At 36.1% G+C, this 13,185-nt stretch overlaps 1 protein-coding gene across 1 annotated transcript; it reads right to left on the bottom strand.

The window, feature by feature from the left end:
* Positions 1-607: 607 nt before the first annotated feature.
* Positions 608-4,305, bottom strand: LOC107864122 (zeatin O-xylosyltransferase). The gene is made up of 2 exons (XM_016710398.2): positions 3,660-4,305; positions 608-924 (listed from the first exon to the last, which is right to left on the bottom strand). Exons 1-2 carry the CDS (start codon positions 4,270-4,272, stop codon positions 632-634), a joined length of 906 nt encoding a protein of 301 aa, XP_016565884.2. The 5' UTR covers positions 4,273-4,305; the 3' UTR covers positions 608-631.
* Positions 4,306-13,185: the final 8,880 nt, after the last annotated feature.

Raw genomic sequence — 13,185 nt, 5'->3', positions numbered from 1 at the left:
AATAAATAATTTCCATACTAACAAATTTCAGATATTTTAAAATTAATATTGATTTCTTTTAATTAATGGCGTGGATTTCTCATAAAAGATCATGTGGCAAAGCTATTTTTAAAAATCCATCATTAAAAAGTAATGAGTGAGTTGATTATATAATGGTGGCGGCATGAATGAGCCGAACTTTTAACTGATGGCATAAATGAGTCATTTCTGATAGTTCAATGGCATATTTGAGCCTTTTTTGCTTATTTTAATTAATGACGTAGACCTCTAATAATTGGCCATGTGGAAAAGTTGTTTTTGAAAAACACTGTTAAAAAGTAATGGCATGGTTGAACTGGTTTTGTAATGACGATGGCATGAATGAGCTCAACTTTTAACAGATGACATAAATGAGCCATTTCTTATAGTTCAGTGACATATTTGAGCCTTTTCTCATGATTAATTGGAGCAAAGTGAGATTTGCCTAATTTTTTATCAGTTTAACGTCAATCCATAAAGAAATATTACATTTTTATTTTTACCTCTTAACTCCCTATTTTCTGGTTTTAAAAAGATTATTTCATGAAATATATCTTCTCCTTTAGGTCAATTTTTTCTTTAATCACAGGTTTTTTCAGCGCGGATATGAATACTAGTATTTGTTAAAAGGCGACCTACCGTGGAAGATAAACGACATGACGTTTGGGAATGTATTGACTTCCCATGTATGTTCGATCATTACATTGTCATGAATTATGACTAATCTCTTTGCATTGGTGGTGAGTTCAAGGCATGTTTTAAGAATGGGCTCCCTGAGTTTTTTAAGAAACATCAGAATCGGATCACAGCCAGCTGGATCATCATCTTTTACTAAGAGATCCTCGAAATGGATATTTGAGGCATCGAGACCACCTTGGACGCGGAGTTTAAAATCTTGGTTCTGATCTGCAAGGGAGAGGAACTAAACTGGTATATTATGGGATGCTATGAAGCGAGCTAGAACAAATAGCTGATTTAGATGGATGTAATAAGGAAATGGCACCATGGCACAATCACTTCACTGTCTGATGAGTTGGTAGTCATGGGAGCAAGATGAGAAAAATGAGTTTGGTGATTAATTTGGAATAGAATATTTGTCTCATACTTCTTTTATTATCAACATGCATTGTCCTACATATAGAGTACTTTTTTCCGGTCAATATTAAAATATACAACATGCAATACACACATCTGAGAAAAACATCAATGCATGTCCCACTCTTTTGATGAACATTTACAATGACAACGACAACAACATACCCGATGAAATTCAGAAGAAGGAAACAGTGAAGAAGACATAGCAACTAATAAGGGAAACCTAACAATTCCGACAAGAAATTAACATGAGCCGCAACAATAAAATAGTGTGATAATCGAAAACAAAATAAACAATAGACGATGAGAAATATCAAAAACTAGAGTTACAATAAAACTGCTAGTACAACGACACACACAGATCAACCGTGGTCCTCGAAAATCAAGTTAACACTCCACTATCAACTATCCTTCTACTAGAATACGTGTCCTCCACACCCTCCTATCTAATGTTTTGTACTTGGTAACCTGAAGTTGCACCATACATATATATTCAACCTACCTCTACCTCTCTCCATAACTTATATATCCAACCTCTTGCACCTTCTTAATAGAGCGTCTGTGCATTGCCTCTTCACATGTCCAAATCATCTTAATCTCGCTTCCCTCATCTTGTCTAACACGGAAGTCACTCCCACCTTTTTATGAGTATCCTTATTTCTAGTCCTATGACTCGTAATATGTACACACATTCACCACAACATCCTCATCTCCGGAACATGCATCTTCTGGATATCAGAGATTTTGACTAGCCAACGCCCCACTCCATACAACAACGTCGATCTAATCAACACACTATAGAACTTATCTCTCTTTGAGTTTCGAAGGCACCTTTTTATCACTTAGTTTAGTGATTTTAGTGAGAAAAAGGGTAGTATTGTTACTTTACTGATACAGAATGGATAAAATTTAGTGATGATATGTTAAATTGACCTTGCTAGACGTTGTTCTTAAAACATTCTTCAATTTCAATATAAGTATATGAAGATTATGAGAAGTAAAGATTATGGACATATCATATATACTCCTATTATCCGTATATGACTTCTGGCTTTTGCTATCAAGTTGTTTCCAAGGGAGGTTAATAGAACTAAGAGATAACAAATCAGGAAGGACATGCAACCTACCTTCACTGATTGTAAGGATACAATATCATTAAAGACCCCCCCCCCCCCCCCCCCCCCCCCCCCCCCCACCACACAAACACCACAAGAGGGCCGAAAAAAAAAAAAGAAAAAAAAAAAAAGAAAGGAAAACCACCCCCCCCTCCCTGTTTTTAAAAAGAAAAAAAAAAAAAAACCCCCCCCCCCCCCCCCCCCTATACACACACGAAAGTTATTTGATAATATTTGAAAGGCATAATACATAAATATGACCCTAAACTTGACACCAAATTATAACATTAACCATAAACTTTGATAATGTACAAATAGGACCTTTAACTATTCAAAATCTGAACAAATAAACACCTCGATCCTATGTGGCAAAACGCGTGTTCTACACGCAAAATGGTGCGCGTCCGAGTTGGAATTAAAGGGTATTTTTGTTCAACTGTTGTATAGTTAAAGGGCCTAATTGTGCACCGACAAAGTTAAAGGTCATACTTATAATGTGTTTTTTTTATTAGGTGGCACCATATGAGTGGATTAGTAATCCACGTCAAAGCAAGTGAGGTAAACGCATCTAGTTGCAAAATCGGAGTGTCTTTTTGTTCAGATTTAGTATAGTTAAAGGGCCTACTTGTGCACTATCAAAGTTTAAGGTCAATGTTATAATTTGGTGTCAAGTTTAGGGTCATATTTATGTATTATGCCTATTTGAAATGAAAGATTCCATTTCCTTGCGTGGAAGTCCTCCATGGCTAACAGAGCTCTAGATCTTTTTGCTCAATTACACTACCCTTTGCCTCATCTCTTCCCCTTCTGTCGTACCCATCAATGTTTCACAGCTTTCTCAAAGGTTGATGCTGTTACCAATTCCTCACAGTGAGCCCAACTCCTGATAGATATTCTAATCTTAAGCACATTCGTTACATAGCGTTAGATGGCTGATCGTAACTGACTGGCCAAGTTGATAGAGGCACTCCCATGCTAATGCTCTCGACACATGAATTCCACCCACAATGACTCAAAAAACTACCCGTAGATGAATGCCTCAAGATTTCTAACTGTGGTGCCCAATTTACCACCATTCCTCTTCCTTCCACTCTCTCCTCAAACCCTTCTGGTAGTTCAGTCTTTCCTACTTCCCCTGTATCTTTCCCCATACATTCTCCTTTACTAAGTACCTAAATAAATCTATGGTTGCTTTATTCTAAACCCTGAGCAAGCTCATTGACTTGCGCTTGTGATAATGTAGTGGTCGATCAAACGAGATGAATATTATTGAGTTAACATCTTGCTTGTCGAGAAATTCCAGGCATTCATTATGAATCATGTAGCTAGACAAAGAACAGATATATTTATGTGATTCTATCAACATATGAAATGGACCAAAAGCCCATAACGGCATGTCTTTTGCATTGGCAAGTAAATCTATGTACTTACCTTCCACTTCTTTACATGAGTTTATGATTTCTCTGGAGTGGAACGTCAACTCATGCTCCATTCTAACCATCAATTTCACATGTGGCTCCAACAATGGAAACTCATCATGCATTTTCTTGACCAATTTCTCATGATCATCATCAACTATATAAGGAATACTTTGTTGGAGGTAATAATATTTGTTAAAAGCCAACCCTGCGTGGAAGATATAAGACTTAACATTTGGGAATGTATGGACATTCCAAATCTGTTCGGTCATTAGAAATTCATGAATTAGGACTAATCTCTTTGAGTTGGTTGAGAGGTGAACACATGTTTTATGAATGGGCTCCCTGAGTTTTTTCAGAAACATTAGAATCGGATCATAGCCAGCATCATCTTTCTCTATCGGAGGTCTCATGAGGTCTTCAAAATGGATGATTGAGGCTCCGAGACCACCTTGGATGCTGTGTTTCAAATCTTGGTTCTGATCAGCAAGGGAGAGGAAGTGTACTGGTATATTATGGGACGTGATGAAGCGAGCAAGAATGAAGAGCTGATTCACATGGTTGTAATCAGGAAATGGCACTATGGCCACAATCACTTCATTGACTGATGAGTTGGTAGTAGCCATTGGAACAAAATGGGAAAAATGAGTTTATTGCTTATTACTGTGGAAAAATATACTTGTCTTATACTTCTCAAAATGCATTCTCCTATATATAGGGACCACTTCTGGATCAACAGTGGAAAATACTTTGTTTCATGGGCCTTTATGCCAAAAAGACTCTTTATCCAAACTATTTTGTCAAATACCCACAAGTTTTAAATTCTTTGTCAAAAACCTACTTAATTCCACCTCACCACCAACTTTTCCAACTTAAAAATTTCAGCTCCAACCTTTATAATAATTCACTTTAACCCAATACTTCCAACTTAATAAATTCACCCACAAGTTTTTGATAATACACTTTAACCCACTCCATCATCCACCACTATATATATAAAAATAATATCTAGGTTTCCAAAAATATTAAAAATAATAATTTCAAAAGCTAAAAATAGAAAGTGGTTATTTTTTCCACCAAAAAGCTCCGATTCCGACCATTTTTTCAGTGTTATTTTCTGGCGATCAGCTGTAAATTAGTCCACAAACATCATAAGCTTGTCCATTGCATCCATTATTACCCCATTTATTTCCTATCTTCTCAAACACACTTTCCACCATTGTTAAAAAGCTTTAAATCACTCACATTACTCAAAACCACTTTAGAAAGTGCATTACAGTAGTTCATTTCTTTATTCCATCAACCCAACAATCATTGATTAGAAGCAATATTTGCAATTTGAAGTATTTGTACAAAAATCTAAGCAGTCATCGACCCGTCCTCGCCAGTCATCGATCATGCATACAATACGACATAGACCATAAGCATAATCTACCATCGACCGAAGCTTAATTCTAGGATGTCTATTGTAGAATTTTTTCTGGTTTCTGGTGATTTTATGGGAGAATGGGTGGAGACTTTGAAATGTTGGAAATGGAGATCATTTACCAAGGTGACAATTCCCATTCCTGTTTGCCGCAATAGTTCGTACGATGAATTTTTTGCAAGCGTAATGCAGAGCAGGGATCTAGATTGCGCACCGAGCGATGTGGTGATTAGTTCTGTAATGCATTCGAGGGAAAAAGTGAATCCTACAATCATAAATAGCGATGTACGTGTGCTGATGTACATAATGGATGCTGATGCACATGGATTTAGGCTAATTTTGAGGATAACTGTGGTTGAGAGTTCCTTTAAAGTACCGTTGAATTCATCAGCACCCCCACCGCGGCGCCCGGCAGTCGACGATGATTTGAATGATTACGAGAACGATGTCAATGATACAATTAATATGGAAGATTATTCAATGACACCTCGGACAGATTTTGCTTATACAAGTATGTCGGGATGCACACGTGCGGCATTGAAAATGCCACCCGCAGGCACAAAAAAGTCTCCTCCAAATTGATTGCTTCAGCATGCGTAAATCATTTAAGGAGTTGCGTTGCAACGCAAGCTATTGGATGTGTTGGAAAGGAAGTGTAATTACGAAGAACATCATTCGCGGGATATCGGAGCACGGATATGCTTGCTTGATGGCTTTTTCCCATATGGTGGAGTTATTAAATCCCGGGTCTTCTTACTCTATCATGGTAAACCGGATGGATGGATTGTTCGTTTACTAGATCTTAGCATTCGGAGCTTGCATATGAGGATATGCCCACATGAGAAAGGTCATTGCCATCGATGACACATATTTTTATGGGAAGTACGGGGGCGTTCTGCTGAGCGCCGTTGCACAGGACACCAAAAATTATATATTTCAGATTACCTTTTGTGTCGTTGATAAAGAGAATGATGCTTCTAGGACATTTTTCTTCCAGAAGCTGAAGTCTATCATAGAAGATGAACCAAATCTATGTGTCATCTTCGACAAGCACATTAGCATAGCCAATGCTTTCTCCTATGTATATAGTCGTGCACATCACGGACTTTGCATGAGGCACCTCGCTAAAAATCTTTGCGTAAATCAACACTACAGAGAACATCTTTATCTATTCTATGCTGCGGCAAAGGCTTATTCCTTTGATGAGTTTACCAATAATTTTGTGGAATTGAAGAGTAAATTCCCCGCGGCAGCTCATGTCCTTGAAAATGTGCTTGGTTTTGAAAAATGGAGTAGAGCACACTCTCCGAGCAATAGGTACGATGTGATGACCACAAAAATTATAGAGTCACTCAACTCGATTTTGATAGAGAAACGGGAGTACCCCGTATCATACATATTCAATTCAATTGCTAAAAAATTTGGTGAAAAGTTTAGGGAGCGGCATACATTTGTCGGTGGTAAAAAGAACATATTTGTGCTTTCTGCGGAAAGGATCCTAAGGGATAATAAGAGTGCAAGCGATTCCTTGTATATGGGTAATTCAAACAGGGTTCTCGACGAGTATACGGTGTTTGGTAACGGTGTTACTGCCAATGTCAATCTTTTGGAGAAGAGTTGTTCTTGTCGAAAATTTGACTTGGTGAAAATGTCGTGCAAACACGCAATGGCAGATTTGTGAGGAAAGTATGGCGATGGAGAAGATAATGGTAACTCCATCTACGACTACTCTTCGCCAATTTATAAAGCTAAAAGTTACCTCCTCGCATACTCGGAAGCAATTAACGTAATCCCTCCGAAAGCTGAATGGACTGTGCCACGGGAATTGGTAGACACCAAAATTTCTCCACCCCTGTATGATCCCAAACTCAGAAGGAAGAAAGTCAAATGCACTAAGGGCGTCGGTGAGACATTCATGTTCAAAAGGAGGAATAGGTGTTCAATATGCAAGAAATCTGGACACAAAAGAAACACGTGTAGAATGGGCATCAAATCATAAATAGGTTTTTCTTTAGCTTCAGTTGTAAAGCTACTATTTTGGGGGATGAATGTGCATTTCTGTAGATTTTAACGTTCAGTTATTATCGACCTAAAGCTTTGTCTATGATAGACTATATATAGTCTACGGTATATATAATATATGGTCTATAAAATATTATTTATTGATTATATTATTGCTGATCTAACACGTTATGTTGGTCATTTTCCCGGCTTATCTCTCCAATCGATGCAATGAATCATTATTTCCCTTATTTCCATTCCCAATTATTAAAAAGCTGTATAAAACGTCTCTTCATGAGGAAAAATAGTTGGTATACGCATACAAAACGTTTTCTCTTGTTAGACACGTCGACCTACCATTGGGTGGATATATGAACGGACGCAATCTACAGGTCTATAAGTAAATGCCCTCTTTCTACGCAACCCTTCAGTTTTCCCTAAATTGAAAATATCAGAAATCGTCTCTTTTTCTTCTTCTTCACCCAAATCAAAAAAATGCCTCGAAGAAGCATACTCCTGCACCCCATTAGACGTGTTCCTCTGAGGCACTATGACCTCCTCCTCCTAAGGAATGATTTGGACCAGCTTTTCTTCGGGCTGGGTCTAGACCGTATCTAACTAGAGCAGGAGCTCCGTCGAATTGCTCGTTTCTTGAGGGCAATTATGGAAAGGCTTGTAATGGAAGGCCCTGACTACATCACCCCCTACCATCCCCATAATTTAGTTTAAATGTTTTATTTTAGTGTATGTTTTTAAGTTTTTTGGATTTGTTCATTGCTGAAAAAGCTTTCTTTGTAGGATCTTGTTAGAAGAAAATTTCTCCTATTTTTTCCTTTTTGATGTAAATTTTATTCTGTAATGCAATGAGCAATTTTAATACAACTATGTTTTAGTTTCTTATAACATTGTGTTTTTGCCATCTTTGATCTAATCCCCTGTTTGAAAACTCGAATCAAATATTTCTGTCTTTTCAAGTTATAGTATTGTGGCTTGACTAATTTACTGAATAGTAAAATCTAATATTAAGATTTTATACAAAGTATTTCTTCGACTGTACATATTAGTCTATCGTAGACTACATGAATCAATGGATCATCGGGTAAATTAAAACAAATAATAACAGATTTTTAAAAAATAATTTAATTTTAAAAGATTTAAACAGATTATCACATGTTATGTGGCTGATGGAAGAAAATAATTAAATTAAAAATGATTTAAATAGATAATCATACATTTTGGGAATTATAAAAGACAATTATTAAATAAAAAAAATTTAAATAAATAATAGTAACATGTATTTTGGGCTGGTGGAAGAAAATAATTAAATATAATATGATTTAAAAGGATAATCACATATTTTGTGGCTGGTGGAAGAAAATAATTTAATTAAAAAGGATTTAAATAGATGATGTTGGACTGGTGGTGACACTTAATAGACTTCACTATGTACTCTATCGATCAATATGGTATATCATAGACTTTCACGTTTATTATCGCATTGACTGATATCATTATTATGCATAGACCATGGTGATCTATGTACACAGTTATAGACCATCACTTAGATGTAGTTAAAAAATGATTAAATAAATTATAAATAAATGTGGTGAGGCTTTCTACACATTTTAAGGAGTGTAAAAAAGTCACATAATCTTATTAGAGCTTAGACCAATTAGGGAAGGTGAATTAAGAAGTGTGTGGATTGGCAGTGGTTGAATGCTCAATATCGTAAGAGTAATGTTTCTCAAAACACAAGTATGTATTGAGGATGATAAATGTTTTACCACTATCAATTTCACACACTCTTTTGACTTTGGGATGGTGATGAAAGAAATATGTGGAATGTATAGGCATCAAATGCAATACATATCCTATATCCATACTTATTCTTTGTTGAAACATTACTCTTACAATATTAAGCATTCAAACACTACTCATCCACAGATATCTTAATTCACCCTCCCTGATTTGTCTAAGCTCTAATATGATTATGTGACTTGTTTACACTCCTTCACATGTGTAGAAATCCACACCATATTTATTTATAATTTATTTAATCATTTTTTAACTACATCCAAGTGATGGTCTATAACCTTGTACGTAGATCATCATGATCTATGCCTAATCATGATACCAGTCGATGCGATAATAAACGTGTAAGTCTACGATAGACTATACTGATTGATGGATTACATAGTTCATGATCTACGACGGTCTATTAAGTGTCATCACCAGTCCAAGATCATCTATTTAAATCATTTTTAATGTAATTGTTTTCTTCCACCGGCCCCAAAACATGTGATTATCCATTTAAATCATATTATATTTAATTATTTTCTTCTACCTGCCCCAAAACATGTTACTATTATCTATTTAATTTTTTTAAAAATATAATTATTCATTTTTTAACTACCTCCACGTGATGGTCTATAGATGTGTACACAGATCACGGTAGTCTACGCATAATCAGGATATCAGTCGATGCACTAATAAAGGTGTAAGTCTATGGTAAACCATACAGATCGATGGCTAATATATGTCATGATCTACGATAGTCTATTTAGTGTCTCCACCATTTCAAAAGAGAAAAATTGCTTTTCCAACGGTAAAAAACGGCTACTTTTGTAAGCCATCAGTGTGAACACTTTGTTTTTACTTCATATATAAGGTGTACATCCCTCCTTATTTTATTTCATCAACTTTATTTTATTTTAAAAAATTCTACAATGTCGCAAGCCTCTCAATCATCCAATTCTAAAAATACTCTAATTTGTCATTGTGGGAATGCGGTTGTCTTGAGAACGTCATGCACAGATTCAAATCCAGGTCGCAAATTTTATAATTGTGCAATTGCAAAGGTGAGGTGTGCGTGTTTTTTTTTAAATTTAAGTTAATGGTTATGTAATTATTTTTTTTAGCAGGATAATGACGCTTGCTCATTTTTCAAATGGCTTGATGAGCTATCACCTCCATCCAGTCCATCAACGTTTATTCCGGGACACGAGACATCAAATTTTCAAGGCTTGGCAAAATTTAATCTGCTAAAAAGGCTCCAACAATGCGAAGAAAATAAATATTTTCTCATGACTTTGTTCAAAGAAGCCGAAAAACAGAGGGATCGCTTTAAACTATTTCTACATGACACCCAAATGGAGAGGGATCAACTAAAACAAAAATTAATTTTGGCCAAAGAAAGAGAGAATGTCCTCAAAATGATGTTATGTGCTATAATGCTTGTATTCGTTCTTTGGAAAAGTGTAACATGGATGTAGTGATATTGAATAAATAATAATAGTTCTAACTTTGTATAATGTTAAATACTATTTTTGATAGAACCATAGTCGATTAAACAACACGTCAACCAAAATTCGACCAGCAGCGTAATGATAGACTATGCATACGGTATATGGAATATTAAGTATGCATTCTATGATATCAAGTATACAATGTACCAACTATGACCATAGCCTGCATATTCAAATTCCATGGCACAAATCAGTTTGATAGAAATAGATTCAGCTCAGAATCATAACAAGTTTCATAAAGTAAAGAATAATTGTCATATCCTATCACCAAACCCTTCAAACTTCATATTTTTGAAATAAAAAAAATTGTCATATCCTAAAACTCATCATTTAACAACAAATTAAACATATTAGCATTTAAATTTCTCTTTCCCTAAGTTTCTCATCAACACAAGTGTAACTGTTGATTTCATCAACAATGTCCATGACCACATCTGTTGGGACAACTTCAACTTCTTTTTTCTCAACAATTGCTGCTGTTTTTTCATTATCACCTTTTTCTATTTCTTTTTCAGCATGTGCATCAGCTGCTGCTTCTTCAATTTTCTTTTCTTCCACACCTTCTTTTCTTACTTCACCTGCAGCAGCCTTTCCTTCCTCAGCTTCAACAGTTGTTTCTTCCTCAGCTTCTTCTTTTCGTTCACGTGCAGCTTCTTGCTCAACTTCTTCTTTGTCAGCTTTGTCAGCTTTTTCTTCAACAATTTTTCCTTTTTCCGTGCGTCATTGTTCATCTGCTGCCGCTTCTTCTTCTTCTTCTGCTGCTGCTACTTTTCCACTTTCTTCTTGGATCTTATCTTCTTCACCATCCTTCTTTTCTTTATCTTTTTCCTCTTCTGCCACAACAACGGCCAACTCATCCATTTAACTCTTTTTTTCTCCATCTTCATTCCTCTCTGATTCATGCACATGCACTATTTTATAATATTACAAAATGTTACTGATATTTAAAGATGAATATTCATTAACAATATCAATTAATGAATGAAGTTACCTCGCTCATATTGTCGCTCATCACTTTCCTTTTTCTTCATTATTTTCTCTTTGATATAGGCAGCAATATCCAACATCGCTTCCTCGAGCACAACCACATGCTTATGAAGATCCTCGGGGGATGAGGTTCCTGCTATATCTTTGGAGGTGCTTGGAGAATCATCATCACCAATGCATAATCCAATGGGGTTACCACCCAAATCCCCATCATCATCACTATCCTCATTTGAAGTGAGGACAGTCACCCCTTCTAACTCATTCTTCAAGCCATCGAGGATGTTATTCTTCACCTCATCCGTATATGGCTCAAACATAATCATGTAATCCATATTTGTCTCATGAACAGTAGGGATGATGTACGGGAGCACGTTCTACCAAATATCAATTAACAATTACATAACATTCGATAAAATGGTTCTATTATTGCATTATAGAAAATAAGTTCATACCTCGGTAACTTTTCCTTTATACTTAAATGGATTGCCTTTGATTATCTTGTCGTTTTTTGAAGTGTTCCATCTGAGGATGCGGGGGATGGGTAAGGGCTCATCCATTGATTTTCCAGCAAATTCTCCAAGATGAGGAAAGGCCTCATAGATCAAAATCTGTAAGTAGTACAGCAGTGCAAAAAATAACTATGAGTGTATGACATAGTATAAATAAAATGATAATCTATGATAAACTCACTAAAGGGTTTATGGTAGCTACCATGAATGCCCAGAGAAATCTGAATAAAGCATAGGATGCCTTCTGTTTCTCATCAAATACTTCCTTCTGCTTCTTCAGGTCACATTTCTTTTTTAGATAGTCCATGGTCAGTTGAAATATCTTTTTCCCCCATGGATACTTCTCAAAGAAACTCATAGAGTCGACCATTCGAATCAGTTTTGTGTCGAAAACCTTTGTCAAATCTTTCGTAAGCAACATGGTGTGCAAGAACCATAATAGACAATACTTGAACTTCTGGTCCTCGTTCATCTTATTCCCTCTGATTAGGTGTAACAAGTTGGCCTCCATGATGTTTTTGTTTTTTGTCACCTTAAAACAAAAAAGTTCCCCCTTTGCTAACACCTTTTTCATTTTTGACTCACTGGGGGTATGATGAGCAGTTCAGCCCCGTGATCAAACAAAACTCTTTCAAGCCAAAATAGGCAGGCTTGTTGTTAACGCAGAATCATATCTCATGACGCATCTTATCATTCTTAACGCGTCACAACAGCAAATAATGGACCAACTGCCCATTGAACTTGAGATGTTCTGGCAGGTTTCTCAGGTGTACAAAACAGGACCGCTTGAATCTTTTCTTCAATTCATGGTTGACAAGAATTTTCTTAAATTCTCGATAAGCAGCCATTCTTGATCTGACCGATATCTTTGCCAGGAAAGATCCGACCTCATCAATTATCGTTCGAAGGTCATACTGCTCCACGGAAATGCACCTTGAAAGATATGGCACATACAACGAATCATTATCGCCATCATCACTATTACTCCCACTTCCCACACACTCTTTACTGTCACCACTGACACTCTGCTTAGCAACATCTTCACTAGAATTGACGTAGTCGCTTATCTCCTTTAACTTCGAATCTGATTCGGACACTGACTCTTAAATTTTCTTTCTTTTTGACACTTTTTCAACTACCGCAACTCTTTTTTTTCTACTACATCCAGCGGTATCATCTTTCTATTTAGGAATAATATTTTTTCTACCCATTTTCAACACAGTCTACACCTAAAGAGCAAATCTCCCATTTTCAGTTCATAGACCACAACTCTATCAATAGAAATAACTCAATGATCAAATGAACCCCCCC

The sequence above is a fragment of the Capsicum annuum genome, chromosome 12, assembly GCF_002878395.1.
Source record: "Capsicum annuum cultivar UCD-10X-F1 chromosome 12, UCD10Xv1.1, whole genome shotgun sequence".
Classification (NCBI taxonomy): domain Eukaryota; kingdom Viridiplantae; phylum Streptophyta; class Magnoliopsida; order Solanales; family Solanaceae; genus Capsicum; species Capsicum annuum.
The sequence above is the reverse complement of the archived record's forward strand: the minus strand, read 5'-3'. Positions and strand labels throughout refer to the sequence as shown.

Coding starts and splice junctions, on each gene's coding strand:
- LOC107864122 (XM_016710398.2), bottom strand. CDS start 4,272: ATGGCTACTACCAACTCATCAGTCAATGAAGTGATTGTGGCCATAGTG. Junction 925..3,659: donor CTCATGTAAAGAAGTGGAAG/GTAAGTACATAG, acceptor TCTCCCTTGCAG/ATCAGAACCAAGATTTTAAA.